A 15,115-nucleotide genomic window follows, 5' to 3' on the forward strand; every position below is an offset into this window, starting at 1 on the left:
TTTGTTTTGTGGTGCCTTTGGGGTCATAAGGAAGCACAAATTATTCTGGATTGGATGGGAGCTGGGAAAAGCTGAGGAGAAAACCAGGATATTATCAGGCATTCCTTTGGTATTGACACACTGCTATCAGCCTGGTGATGATTCAGGGCTGGGAGGGAGGGAAATGGAGTTTGGATAAAATGAGATGGGCTGTGATGTGCCTGAGGAGGGCTGGGGAGCAGGCTGCTACCAGCAGGGCCGTGCTGTGTGTGGTGGCACCGGGCTCCTGTCACTGCCCAGGGCTCAGCCAGGCTGTCCCTGGGCACAGCACTGCCATTCCCTCAGTGCCACGCTGCAAACCTGGAGGAGAACAGCACCAGGGGGCTGCTCTCAGCACAAACCCTGCATTCCAGGAGGGAGACACATGCCTGGCAGCAGCACCAGTCCCTCCAGAGCTCTGCCAGATGTGGCACCTGCAGCATCTGCAGCCAGGAGCAGCCAGCCAGGGCAGAGCTGTGCTGCAGGTGTCTGTGCTGCAGGGGCTCCCCAGGGGCTGCTCCTCTCCTGCTGCACATCCCTGGCTCTGGCTCTGCTCCCAGGGGCTCCCAGGCTGCTGCTGCACATCAGCACCTTGCCAGGGGCAGGCAGGAGCCCTGGGGTGTGTTGCTGGTGCCCTGAGAAGGAGGGAAACATCAGGTGAGGAATCTCTAAGTGGAGGCTGGCTGAGCAAAGCTAAAGCTGCCCTCTCAGCTGGGTGTAAAAGTGGCTTTAAAAAGGGGTGAAAATCTGCACCTGAGAGACAGTGAATTCTGACAATGAATCCAAGCATGGAGGTTTGAGAGCAGAGACCTTTCAGCAGCTCACAGATGCTGCCACCTTCCTAATTCACAGGGTTTGGGGAAAGTAGTGCTCACGGGGTCAGGAGCATCTCAGAAGTCACTGACTGTCCCCTGCAAGCTCCTGTGCCCCTCAGGGATGCCAGAACCTTGCTCTGCCTCTGGCCTGTCCCTCTGGCTCTGCTTGGTCACAGACCACAAGATGTGGGGTGAGATCTCTAATGGGGGAGAATGAAAGAATCAAATGGGGAAATATTAGAGGACTGTAGGACAAAAAAGGTTTTCTTGACATCTTACAGATTTTCTTTGCCATCCTCCTGTTATCCCAGTTCCTTCTTCATATCTGGTTTCCATTTCCACCTTCCAATTCTCTTTCCTGATCCTAGAGATCTGATTGTGTGCAGGCTGTTTCCAACAGATAACTGGCTCCCCCCAACACTAACTGAGCCCTTTCCCTTCCTTCTGTCCCACCCTGAGATGAGACCTTGTGCAATTGTCTGGGTTTTACCCCCAAGGGCTGTCTGCCTTCGTCTGATAAGACCTGGACCCTGTAAACATTTGCTGAAAAGCATGGAAAAAATAACTGCATCTACCACGACCTCAAGCAGGTCAGAGAACAGTGTCTTTATCCCAATCTGGAGTCGACTGTCTCCTTAAATCAATTTAAACTGAAATGAGATCCATTCCTCCCTCGTTCCCTATGCAAGTCAGCTGTAATCACAGGACCCTGAGTCTTGCACAGGCTGGAGAGCAGAGTGTGCCTCTGACAGGAGTGCTGGGCAATTTATCACAGCAGATTACACTCGAGGGTGCTCATGTGACTGGGATTTAACAGTCAATTAAATAACACCAACACTTCTAACAAAGGAGCTGGGGTTAAGGAAGGACTCCAAAATGACTCCTTTTCCTTCCTGGCTCTGATGCCAACGCTGGGAATCTCCCTGTTATTAACCCAGATGTTCAATTAAAGCTGACCGGAACAAATGAAATTGTTCTGAAATGTCCCTGCAGTGGGAGTCAGACAGCAAGTCTGCCCCTGAGGCACTTTGTAGGAAGCTGTCCCATGTCTTGGACTTTATCAGAAGGACTCCAGCCATGTGTTTAGTGCAAGTGATTATGCTGCTGCTGCTCAGGCCATTTCCAAGGAGCAGACAGGGAAGTGCTGCTTCTTGTCAGGATTAGCCAGTGCCAGACAGGGCAGATGAACACGGTGCTGCTGGTTCAGAAGGACACATCCAGCTGCCCACACATTTACCAGAACACGTGGCAGTGCAGTGCTTGCACAGTGAGCTCAATGTCTGGGCCCCAGAGAGCACATAAATACACAAAACTCTCCCTTCCCCATCTCTTCCAGCAGGCAGCAGTGCCTCCCTCCAGATCTCTTATGGATTTCCTTGAAATTCCCCCCAAGTCCCGAGCACCTCAGTTTTGCCAAATGTTCCCTCCCTCCTCTCCCACTGCTCCTGAACGTGCCCATTGCTCCTGCAGTTATCCTGCTTATCCCTCCTTACAAGCAGACTCACTCCCAAGGCTCAGGTATCTCCTGCTCTGCTGGTACCAACTCCAGTCCCACATTTCTCTGCTCTTTATCTAACTACCAAGCCACTCTGTCTCTCCTCACACAGCTGTGGAGCATCCCCTGCACCTTCCAAAACTGCAGCAGGACACACACAGGCTCATGGTCTCAGCATTCACGTGAGCAGCTCCTTTCAGGACAGCAAGAAAAGCTTGCTGCTGTATTCACCTTTCACTAACCAACACTTGCATCTGTTCTTATATTCCAGTGGCTTTTTGCAAGAGTAAAGAAAAAAAATTTTTGTGGTGCTTTTTGCTCATTTTATCGATTTTCTTCCCCTAAATGCTGCTTCCCAGGGCTGTTCTTTGGTAATCCCTCTTTGCACTGGGTCACCCCTGGAGCCAGAGCTGTGGCAGCACTGGGCCTTAGCACACAACAACCCTTCTGCCTGGGCACAAATGGCATATTTAGAGGGTACCTGATAAATAGAAGGACACAGCTTTTGTGACACAGGTTTCCTCACCACCCCAGCCAGGAAGGGGCTGTTACACTCTTGTGAAGCTCGCCAAAATGCTGAATTTTTTCCCATGGCAAAAGAAACAACCTTCCCCATTCCATACTCTATCTCTCTCATGGGGTGAATCCACAGTTTTGTTTTATAGGTTCCAAAATGCTGAATTTTTTCCCATGGCAAAAGAAACAACCTTCCCCATTCCATACTCTATCTCTCTCAGAGTTTTGTTTTATAGGTTTCTCTAAAGCATCAGAGCTGTTCCCAGTATCCTGTTCTGGACAATTCGTCCCAGCAGTGTAGGACATGGTGCTTTCCTAAAAGACTATTTTACAAGGTCACTTCATCATCTGGTCCCTGTTCCACGAGGTCATTCAAAAGTCACAACACTGGAGTCAAAATCCCCTTATGCTCATTTTGATGTATTGGAAACTACCAGAATGTTTGCTGGAAGAGACAAAATGTGGCTGAAATAAATCCACAGATTTTCCCCTAATAGACTTGCTAGGATAATATTGAGGTCATGACTCCCCCTCACTCCTCATAATTGCTGCAGCACAGCCCTAAAAATACAAATATTTTTTTCATATATCAGGAAGGAGTTGTTGAGAAATCTCTTGAAGCACATGAATGTCAGCCTGATATTTTACTTGGGAGTTCTTTGACAGGATGCTCATTTTCTCACATCTACATCATTCTTTAACACCAAATCCACACCTTTCATGAAGAAGCTGTTGGATTTTTTCCAAACAGTAAATGTATATTTTCTACCTTGTTCGTATTAGGATGTAGTACCTAAAAAAACCAAATTAATGCTTGAGGTAAAACTAGAATTAAGAGACAAGACCATGGTGTGGTCTTGTGTCCCTCTCCTCAGATAATCTCCATCTGCAGTGGCAGGGATGACACAGAGGGTGACAGTGAGCAGAGAAGGTGGTGCTATCCATGTGTTTGTGCTCCAGAAAGGGTAGGGCCATCAGGTGTCTATTCACAGCTCCCAGGGGAGACACTGACATTGTGTCTTAACAAAGACTTCATATTCCACCAGACACTTGAAGCTCAGACCCAAAAGCCAACACTTAAACAAGTTCCCTACTTCTGGCGTGTTGTTTTTTTTGCCAATATTTGCTGCTTGAACGATAAGTGACAGCCAAACAGGAATTTGGGCTGTTCATTAGAACATCACCATGATCTGCTCCTTCTGAGGGCACACAGATATTCAAATTAGAGTCCCAGAAATGTTTTCCAGGGAGTGGTGGCTTCTGGGAAGCTGAAGGATAGAATGGAAATTGCTGATCGGAACAAGAAGCTGTGGATCCCTTGAGGGGACACACAAAGCAGCACGGGATGCTGCTGACACTCTGTTTAAATTGGGTGGATTTATGAGCTTTTCTGATAAGAACTGCTATCTGGGGCTGGGATCAGACCCCGCCCCCTGTGCTGGAATTTCTCTTGGTTTGTTCTGTTCCCAACTCTGAGCACTTCTGGAGAGTGTCCACGTTGTCTCTTGCAAATTCATGAAGATGGGAATCTAAGGCTAATGGTATCCTGTGGATTGCATTAAAGGCTGCTCTGACCTTAGAGATGCAGGAGGTCTTTAGGCTGGGCAGGAGCAGCAGGAGCAGCCCTGGAGCTCCAGCTTTGTGCCTTGGGCTGGGCTGACAGTGACCAGTCCTTGGTGGGATTTGCACTCCTGGGTGCCAGCTACTGATACCAGCAAGGGCTGACTGAGAGCAGGCTCCCCACCAGCACTGCATTTTACATTTCAGAGTCTCCAAATGCCAGAGGCATTATCTCAGGCTGCAGAGCATTGTAAATCAGAGTTAATTCTTTCCAGCAATCAGCTTTGATATGGCCTCCCTTTCATTACCTGCTCCCTAAAGGAAGAAAGAACACTCTAAGGGTCCTACCCCCATAAATGTTCCTGGATTCAAAAAGACGAAAATGACACTATTTTATTTGCATGTCCAGAAAATTGGTGGTGTAAAATTCCCCTGCAGGATAGAGGATAAAACCAGGGGTTAAAAAGTAAATTAACACACCTTCCTCTGGCTCACCTCTACTGAGTTCATTGCAGATCTTTAAAGTTTATCCTATTTGTATAAGTTATTTACAGAACTATGTCACCTCCTTGTATAAGTTATTTAGAGAACATTTTTTGAGCACTCTTTATATTGATTTAAAGCTTCCTACTTTTTAAAATCACATTCATTTGAGAGATGGGTAAATTCTGATATAGGATGTAGCAGTTGACATGTCTTGCTGAAAACCAACATCACTGCTGGAAGCAGAAATGAGTCTCCTGAGCCTTGGTCCCAGTGCTGCAGTTTTATGGAATGCCTGGGATGCACACTTAGTGGGAAGCACACCAGGAACAGTTCCCTGCTCTGCAGAAACAAACAGAACTTTTTTTTTTTTTTCTTTTTAAAGGCACTGAAAGTAGTGAAGGCTGAGTAACAGAGCAGGCATGAGCCACGAGGTGTCTGATGAAATGACATAGTTTGAGATTTTTATGTAACCACATAGAAAGCTGTGATATGTGCATGAGACTTTCCTGGATATTCAAAGTTTTCAGGGAATTACCACTTGCAGCAGTGAGTCAGCACTGTTTCAGCCGAGGCAAGCATTAACCTTCCTGTCAGGACAGTCTCAGACAAGCTTGAAAAAGCAAAACCACAGACACAGGTGACAAATAATACATTCTGGGAAACAAAAGATCAGCACCTGGGGCCTTAAAACCAAAGCAGATCCTTATCAACGATTGAGCCAAGACCAGAAGTGAGCAGTGGCCACAGTGTCACTGGCAGGCAGGCACTTCCAACTGTCCCACACCTGCAAAGCCTCCTGTTTCCTAGATAAGCTCAGCATTTGGCAGAAGGTCAGAAAAAACCTGTAAAATTGTCTCCCTTTAACCTGAAAGGGATTTGTCCCTACTGTGGTCACACATGTACCCCTCTCCAAGAAGGCTGCTGGGATGTTAATTCCCTGTGCAATGAAAAGAGCCAAAGTTTGGCTGTGTTACCTCCTGCAGGAGGATGCAGGCTCTCCAAAGGCAGTGTCACCATGTGCTGGCTTCCCAGCCAGATGAGCTCTGTGCACAGTGATCAAGCTCCCTCTCAGGTAATATACATCCCAGCCTGAAAGCTGCTTCCTCCCCCTCCCTTTGTAGTCCGTGTTTTAATCAGCACCATCTGGGATTAGCTTCCTTTTATTTGCTTATTTTTGGGTACAGGCAGTCTTAGATCCTCAGATTTTGGTCAGCCTGCCTGGAAACTCTTCAAAGTTTGGGATTACCAGCTCATGTGCTGGAGACTGGGGTAGGGATTCCAGGCACTTGGGAGCAGACACAAGACAGGAACAAAAGTGACCCATCAGCAGACACTGAACTCAGCTGCAGCATCAACTTTTTAAGGTTATTTTCTCAGCACAGCTGGCTTGGGGGCTGTTCTGTCACACATCCACGCTTGGCTGAGTGATCCAGCACAAACGACCCCATTTTCCCAGGAATGCAGAGGGAGTTTGCTGTGAGCATGGCTCCACTGGCCACAACAGCAATCAGGCGTGTAAATCCCTTTCTTTTAGCCTCAAATTGGTCAAAGGGAGAATTAAATCCCCAGCCTTTCTAGCCCTTGTAGGGGAAAGAACTGAATTAAGCAGGGACAAGCAGCAAGTAATGATCTCTGCCACCTCCCATGTGCACTACCCAATTTATTTTGAAGTGCTATTTTTGTTCAGCCTCAGACGTTTGAAACATTTTGCCTGGAGCAGGAAATATCACATTTCCCAGCTCGATGAGCACCCTGCACAGAGTTGGGCTAAACACTTTATGAAAATGCTGTTCTGTAAAAGAAAACAGGTGGTATCTTAGCATTTTTGCTCAATCTGACTTACCTGACAGGCACTGCAGGTCATGAGAGGGAGTCAGCCTGAGTGATTTCACATCAGGGCACCAGTGCATTGTATTTTGGTATTGATGGATGGATGGATCAAGGTGCTTGTCTGGGCTCTGGTGCCCCATGAAAAGAGCAAAAAGATTATTGTGCTTAGAGCCAGATAAGCAGCACCTTAATTTTGATGGATGTGTTGTGTCCCAGCACACAGCTTACAGCTCACCAAAATGCAAGTGTGACTCTCACTTCCATCCCTGCAGGAACCCCCAGTCAATGCCCCACAAGCCTTGGCTCCCTGCACAAGGATTGTCCTCCACCCTCTTGGAAGAGCACCTGAATGAACAGAAAATGAATGTATAGCTCTGGGGCTCCCACGATCTGCAGCCGAATCCTGGTGCTATCAACCCAGTTCTGTTTTAATAAGCAATAAATGGATTTTCCTGTTTTGCTCATGATGGTAGTTGGTAAGTGACCTCACTGCTGTCACCCATGTGTTTTTCCACCCTGTTTTCTGCCCTGTTGTGGAGGGGGAGAGGGGAGCAGCTGGGTGGGCACTGGCAGCTGGCCATGGTCAGCCCAGCACTGCAAACAGCAGCCAAAGGGGCCCCAGTCCTCAGCAGAACAGGCACAACCTGCTCTGCTCCATGGTCCCAGCCCTGTGGAAACAAGCCATGGAACAGGATTTGTTAACACATTTGTGAAGTTTGCTCATTTGTTAACACGCTCAGGTGTGTACATTGCAAAATACACTTGGTTCAGCCTGGTCACAGTAGTTTTACTCATTATCAGCTATCTGAAAATAGATGTTAAAATAATACCTTTTCATAATAATTTATTAAAAAAAATTAATCCCACACCGACCTTATCAATTGTTCTTAATTCTTAAAATCTCAGTACCTGCAGTTCCTGCTGAGGATTTAGCCAAGCAGAATTTCTGTCTGATGTTGAACAAAAGTGTGTTTCCTAGCAGAAAAAAAAAAAAAAAAGCCTGATTAATTTTCCTTGTTTTTTCCATGGTTGATTAGTCCAACATACAGGGAAGCTGCATCCGTAGGGATGCCTCAATACAAACAACCATAAATGAATTAACTAAAATCAAAACCTCCCCTTAACCTGCTCAAAGTAACATTTGCAGCAGAGGTGTATTTATCTCTGTTTTACTCAGTGACAGCAATTGAACAAAACAGGAGCTGGGAATAGACAGCTCTCCATAACAGCCAAGTGGAAAACAGAACTGCTGCCAAATCCAGTGGAACTAGATTATCTCAGGGCTCTAGGTGGGCTTTCAGCAGGCTCCAGCACCAGCACGTGCTTTGGGAAAATAAACAACATCCCACAGAGCTGTCCCAGGTTCCCTTCTGCAGGGAGCACTGCTGAGACAGCTCTGCTCCAAATGCTGGGACACACATGGAGCAAAAGGAGAGCCTTTTTGTTGTCCTTTTTTCACTCCTCCCCTGAGTCTCAGTCTCCTCTGTGCAGAGACCCACGAGCAGTGCCAGGGGAGAACTTCTGGCAGAGCTGTCACCTCTGTGCCAGGGTGACAGGAGCAGCTCCTAACCCAGGCTCTGATCACAGCAGGCTCACAGCTGAGACCATTGCAACAGCTTTTTAGCATCGTGGAGTTCATTAGGAGAATGTCAAGGCTTAAAAAGAAAAATCATTATTATGAGACTTCTACAAGCTCCTACCAAGCCCCCAGGTGTTTTCAGGAGTTTCAGGCTCTTGTCTGAGCAGCAGAATTTTGCCTGAAGACACTAAAATAGCCCCAGTGAAATCAGATGTCTTTAGGATGCCACTGCCAAGTCCTCGTAAGTAACAGCAAAGAATTTCACGACTTGGTGCAATGTAACCATGTAAGGGCAACTCTGTCCATCTTGTACAGTAGAGTACAGTTCATTCCCTTTCATGGCCCTCAAGCATCTGAACTATTCCTGTTCCAGGAAAACAAAGACCATTTTACATCACAATACTAGAAAATGCAACTGGAAGTGGATTTTTAAAGGGACACATGTCCCCCTTTGACAGGATTTTGCAGGAATTTTGGTAGGACTCACATGCAGTCGTGCTGGTGATGATGATGTGAACTTCAGGAAGCCTTTAGCACAGCACTAATCCATTCCCAAGTGAACTGTTTCAGCATATGGCACCATTAACATTTCATATTTTGACAAGAAATTAATGAGAGAATAATTTGCTTCAATTTTTTTAACATTCCAAAAACCAAATGGCAACAATCAGTGTTACAAAGCACAGAACTTTTTAAATTACAACATAATCCTTAAATACTCAAACTAAAAGTGTAAATTTGGGTCAGCTCTATACTAATGGGGTTGCACTGCTTAAAAAGACATCTGAGAGACCTCAAGTTCATCTTGAACTTTTAAGCTGTCAGTTTGCTCTGCCTTATGGAGGAATTCCACTGAAATCCACATGGATGAACAGAGTCTCAGGGGATTAGGAACAAGCCAACAATATTTAAACTCTTTGGTAAACCAGGCATTTATCAGCAGCAAACAGTTAAGGGTTTTATTTAAAGTTCTACCCTAATGCGAAGGCAGAAGCAGCTAATTTAAGATATGTCAGAAAAAAATATCAAGTCAAATTAAAACTTATCTCCTCTTACTGTGTACAAAAGAAAGTAATAAGGATTGGACATAAGCCAAGCTGAAATCTCTCGTTTGAAGACTGTATTTTTCTTTCCAGAAAATGTTTTCACAGATTTATCTCCTGGAAAAATGAATTATTTCTAGGAGAATCACAACATTGCCATCCCTCCTCCCCCTTTTTTTATAGTACATCTTTCATGGTTAACTTAGATGTCAGAAGATAATAGCTCAAAAATAAAGTATGGATTAACTTCCCCCTTGCTTTAGTATTTAAAAGGTATCTCTCATGTGCTTTGTGTATTAAGTTCAACATGAACCAAACTTTTTGGCTTTTTTAGCCAAGTTCCTCCCTACTTGCAACACCCAGGAGTTCATATTTTAAAAGTTCTATCAGCTTAGAGTAGTAGTAAATTCAAGTGCAATCAGTAGGAATGGAGACTGTGCAGCCAGAGATGTTTCAGGTTATGGCTCTGCTAATAAGGGTTCTCAGCCTGTGGAGTTTTGATTCTCTGCTGCAACTGCTCCTGGAATAAAGGTTTAGTTATGGACTTCATTGTATCCATACAGCAGCTTATACTCTAAATCCTAATTTATTATTTGCATAAAACTTTGTTAAAATTACTAAAATAAAAAAAACCAAAAAAACAAAACACACACTGTAACTCCACTTAACATGGCCTGATTTGCTCTGCCAATATTCAGTAGGTACCCATGGTGCCAAAACAGGACCCTCCAAACAAACATGCTGCATTGTGTCACATCTGGGAATACAGATAAGATACCACACGTGGGTAGTCCAGCCGTTCTTAGTCCAGAGGCAACAGCATTCCTGTTCCAGGCTGTGCTGAGGCTGAGCCTCATTTCCCACGTGCACCCACAGCCATGGCAAACAAGTCAGAAATAAAGCACATGGTGACCCCTCTCAATGGTGACAGCTTGCAGCATAAACAGGAAAGCATCACCAAACAGCCTCTGCCACTTGGAAGAGCTCTGGGAGGGCCCGTGCAGAGATCTGAGGATGGACAACTGCAGATGCTAAGCCAGAGATGACCACAAGCAGGGAAGTGTCATCTGGATGAACCTCTGAGAATGTGCAGATCAGGATACACCACCAGGACAGGCCCTGTGTACAGCATCTGGAAGAAAGGACAGACCCTTTCTTGAATCCTAACAAGAATTCCCTCAAAAGCAGGGAAGTGTCATCTGGATGAACCTCTGAGAATGTGCAGATCAGGATGCACCACCAGGACAGGCCCTGTGTAGCTGTGGGTATTATAGAACTGGTAAAATGCAGCTGACAGGGGAAATTTTCCATGCAAGTCATACCCTATTAACCTTATTTTATAACCCAAACCCATACAGGACATTTATTTAAGTGATAATCACAAAGTGACAAATAAACCTGCTGTGTGCAAACAAAATCTACCAACACAAAAGCAGCATCTGGAAGAAAGGACAGACCCTTTCTTGAATCCTAACAAGAAGAATTCCCTCAGTTTTTCCAGTGAAAAAGCAGCAAGCTCAGTTAGATTGCTACACTGCAAGTGTTCTATTACAGATGCAAAACTTATGAAATCTGGAAAAGAACAACGACAGCGAAGCCAAGAACAAAGTGGAAATCCTTGACTCTGGCACTGCTTTACAAGCTGATTTAAGAACTCACAGTGAGAATCTGTATATTCTTAAGACACATTTCCAAGTCTTTCAAGACTAACTATAATAAACCCACTTGTGTTTATGATTTGAACAAAAGACACAGCACAATGTAGTTTTGAACTGTTTATTTCACATGTCCCATCCCGGAGTTTCTTCAGTTAAAAGTTCCTACAAGAAAATGAAATAAACATTGTTACTAATCAGTTTGCTTCAACAGCTCAAGTAAATATCTTTGACCAACCATAAATGCAATGTACTGGATTTGGGAATGGAAGTTCCCCCTGCAGGAGTTAGGGGGTAAGATAAACATACGTACTTGGACACAATTCCATCATTTTTTGCCAGACGCAGAATGGAGTCATCTGATTCACCCTGTACAGAGAAAAGGAAATATTCTCAAGTGTCCAAATAATTGCTGACACATGTGGAAGAGAGGCAGCTGCAGCAGTTAGAGCAGATTAGTGTTTTTAAAATAAACTGTTACTTTTTTGTCACCCTTAAGGGCAATTCCTTACCTTTAAGGATGACAAAAAGTCATAAAAAATACAAATGCATATATAAAATAAAATATGCATATATAATGCATACTTAATATAAAAATATGCATTTGCAGCAACAACATATATTTATGGATAAGTGGACTTGTGATGAACTCCTTGTTTTGAAGTCAAGGTGGTATCACCTCCAGTAATTATAAACAACAGATAAAAGCCAGAATTAGCACCTTGATACACATTCTTAAAAGAAAATTTGTATACTTCATTTTGAAAAAAACAACAAACATCTCCAGAAGAAATTGATTATTCCAAGCAATCCAAGGCCCTGGCACAGGGAAGCTGTGGCTGCCTCATCCCTGGAAGTGCCCAAGGCCAGGCTGGACAGGGCTCGGAGCACCCTGGGACAGCGGAAGGTGTCCCTGCCCATGGGAGGGATGGAACGAGATGATCTTTAAGGTCCCTCCAAACCAGACCTTTCTGTGAGTCTGTGAATTTGTTTACCCACTCCACAGAGTGTTTTCAGGGCCAGACACCCAGCTCACCAGTGACCAGAGATGCTCACCATTCTCCGGATGGGGCCGCAGATGGCGTAGGTCTTGAACTGGCCGTTCACCCTGCCTGTCACCTTGTCCACCTGCAATCACAGCCAAGCTTTGCCAGGTTTTACACTCTCACAGCACACTTGCCAAGCACCCCGAGTTAAAAACTGCAGAAAAGCACTTGAGGAAATAAACCTCAGAATCTCAAGGCAAACAGTGGAGTTAGAAAGTCAACAACAATGATCTTTGCACAGCAGATTTGTAGCTGCACAGTGCAGCCATAAAATGTAGTGGGTCACACAGACTGACAAGAAATGGTAGCTAAAAAAAACAAAAATTGAGTTCTGAACAAATGGAAAAGCTCTGTGTAAAGTACATTTTCCTGCCTTTACTCTTTTTTTTTGTTTTGTTTCTTTTAACTGAGGTCATATAATGGAAAATTGAACTGAAGGGGGAAAGGGACAGACTTGGTACATGGGTAGGAAAATGTCCAAGCTGAGAAATAAATTCTCTCACTTCCTCAAGCTGCTGTGAAATTTAACAGGAAAAACACTAGAAGATATAAATCATGGATTTAAACAGGGTAGTGAACCCTGTCATACCAGGTGGGTTCATTTCCATGTTCTGCTAATCTCTGATCCTTTGAAAACAAGGACTAGGGATCACTGAAGGAATGAAACGTGAACAGAAAAGTACCTGCCTTAACAATTACAGGAATTACAGGGTGGTTTTTTAAAGCTTTCTTTTTTTTTTGTAAGGTAACTCAGGAGACTCAGATTTTTAGAAGATGTGGGGATGTGGTCACCCATTCAAGAACCAAATCAAACTGTGCAGCTCATAAGCTACAGGAACATTCTGTCCACAAAATTCCTGAAAGCCGAATTTAATAAACAATTGGGGGAAAAAAACCCCAAACCATGCTACAAGGAGCTTATATTAATTGGAACCCACATGTATTAACTGGGAGCCTGCAGGAGTCAATGTCTATTGTGACTTTCTTTACTGAATTACTGAAGATACATCACAAGCTGTTTAATTCTGTAACTTTTATCTAAAGTTTAAAGGTTTAGCTCTCTCATCACATATTCTGTTGATAAACTTACCTCAGAAATGTTTATCTGGATGGAAGCATGATCCTTAGCACCAATGATTCTGTTGCTAGCAGAGCTAAGGAATAAAGCAGGACAGATTTAAACAAAAGGAAACAGGCAGTGACAATGGCAAAGAAAGCCACTAGAGCCAATCCTACAGGCAAATTAAAACTGCACAAGGAATTTAGACAGTAACAGTTTAAGCTTTCATTACTTAGAAGATTAAAATGCAGTTTTAAGTACATTTAAAGAATATTTTCACTTGGTAGCATCACACTTATTAGCCAGTTTTGCCTTCACTTTGGTTTCTATGTGCCCAGTTCACCTCCACGCAGTGTACAGGGCAGTACAGGCCTTCAAAACACACAGAATATTGTTTTCTAAAATGCAAAAATACAGTCATCAAGGTAATTAATAGGATTAGTTTCCATGCCTTTTTTGTTGACAGCCACTACAGCTGTCAAAGACACTCAGGTTGGGATACTCAGGAATTACAAGCTGTAAAACATATTTAACTTAATCTAATAAAATTCCTACAAGTGGCTTATTTTTAATGACTTTTTAAACTGATAGAAAACTGATTTTTTCTCCCCCTACAGATATTTGCTGCTACAAAAAAAGCCCTTTTGCACAGGCTGCAAAAAGCCCTTTTACACGGGCTGCACAGGTGAGGGCTCCAGGGATGTTTTTGGGATGGATTTTGGGATATTTTGGGCACCCCTCCAGCCCTGGCTGGCTCCTCAGTCCCTGCTCACCATTTCCGAGGGACATAAAGGTCCACAAACTCCCCGGCGTCGTTCTGCATCTCGTCCTGCTCCTGCTGGGGCACTAAGCACAAACACCTGCAGGAATCACGGAATATCGCCATTTGGGAGGGACTCACAAGGACCATCGAGTCCAAGTGCTGGCCCTGCACAGGCACCCCAGCAGTGGCACCCTGGGCATCCCCGGCAGAGCTGTCCCAGCGCTCCCGGAGCTCCGGGGCCGTGCCATGCCCCGGGGAGCCTGGGCAGTGCCTGCTTCCGGGGGAAAAACCTTTTCCCAAAACCCACCCTCACCCTCCCTGACTCAGCTCCAGCCTTTCCTTTGGGTCTCGTCGCTGCCCACAGTGCCCAGAGCCGTGAGGTGATGCCGGAGCCCGGCCGGGCCCACACAGCCGAACCTCGCGGGCAGAACCGTCCCCGCCCTCAGCATCGCTCCCGGGGCTCCGCCACCGCTCCCGGCCCCGCCAGAGCCCCCACGGCTCCCGCCGGCCCCGCTCCCATCGCTCCCGCTGCCACAGCCCCCACGGCTCCCGCTCCCATCGCTCCCGCCGCCTTTCCCGGCCCCGCCGCCATCGCTCCCACCTCACGCGCGGCCGGGAGGAAAGGAAAGGGCGGGGCCGGACGCGGAATTACGTCACAGCCCCGCGAACGCTTCCTGCGCGGCCGCGTGACGTCACGGCGCGGATCAGGGATGGCGCCCGGCCCGGCCCTTCAGGGCCGCGGGGCTCGTCCTCGTCTCCCCGGCCAGGGACAGCGCCTCGCTGGGGGCTGCACACCCGAGCGGGCCTCTCGGGTGACATTCCGAACTCACCCGCTCCAGGTGACGCACCCTCGGCAGGGGGTTGGGCGGTGTGGGCTCCAGAGGTGCCCGCCATCCTGAGCGCTCCGGGATTGTGAGCAGAGCGGCCCGGAACCCTCACGGAAACCCAGCAGAGCATTCCGAGCTCCTGGGGAGGGCCCCAGCCATGATGAGGCCTCTGGGGCCTCTCTCTCAGGAGGGACTCTGGAGGAGCTGGGCCTGAGAGGAGAGCTCCTCCATCTGTACAAATATCTCCAAGGGCTGGCAGAAAATATTGCCAGACTCTTTGTAGCGGTGCCAAGGAGAAATGGCCATAAACAAAACAAAAAAAAAAAAAAATCCCACCTGAACTTGATGAATAATTTTCCATCAAGGGTGGCAGATCGCTGTCACAGCTGCTCGGGACACGGGCAGTCTGTCTCTGGAGACAT

At 46.1% G+C, this 15,115-nt stretch overlaps 1 protein-coding gene across 1 annotated transcript; it reads right to left on the minus strand.

Moving 5' to 3' along the window:
• Positions 1–11,104: 11,104 nt before the first annotated feature.
• RPS21 (ribosomal protein S21) lies at positions 11,105–14,521 on the minus strand. Its single transcript, XM_041417755.1, has 6 exons — positions 14,468–14,521; positions 13,877–13,963; positions 13,134–13,197; positions 12,054–12,125; positions 11,311–11,366; positions 11,105–11,162 (listed from the first exon to the last, which is right to left on the minus strand). Exons 2-6 carry the CDS (start codon positions 13,924–13,926, stop codon positions 11,153–11,155), a joined length of 252 nt encoding a protein of 83 aa, XP_041273689.1. The 5' UTR covers positions 13,927–13,963; positions 14,468–14,521; the 3' UTR covers positions 11,105–11,152.
• Between the last annotated feature and the right edge of the window lie 594 nt (positions 14,522–15,115).

The sequence above is a fragment of the Onychostruthus taczanowskii genome, unplaced genomic scaffold, assembly GCF_017590055.1.
Source record: "Onychostruthus taczanowskii isolate IOZ18803 unplaced genomic scaffold, ASM1759005v1 scaffold57, whole genome shotgun sequence".
NCBI classification, from domain to species: domain Eukaryota; kingdom Metazoa; phylum Chordata; class Aves; order Passeriformes; family Passeridae; genus Onychostruthus; species Onychostruthus taczanowskii.

Coding starts and splice junctions, on each gene's coding strand:
- RPS21 (XM_041417755.1), bottom strand. CDS start 13,926: ATGCAGAACGACGCCGGGGAGTTTGTGGACCTTTATGTCCCTCGGAAA. Junction 13,198..13,876: donor CTTTATGTCCCTCGGAAATG/GTGAGCAGGGAC, acceptor TTTATTCCTTAG/CTCTGCTAGCAACAGAATCA. Junction 11,367..12,053: donor GCGGCCCCATCCGGAGAATG/GTGAGCATCTCT, acceptor TTCTCTGTACAG/GGTGAATCAGATGACTCCAT.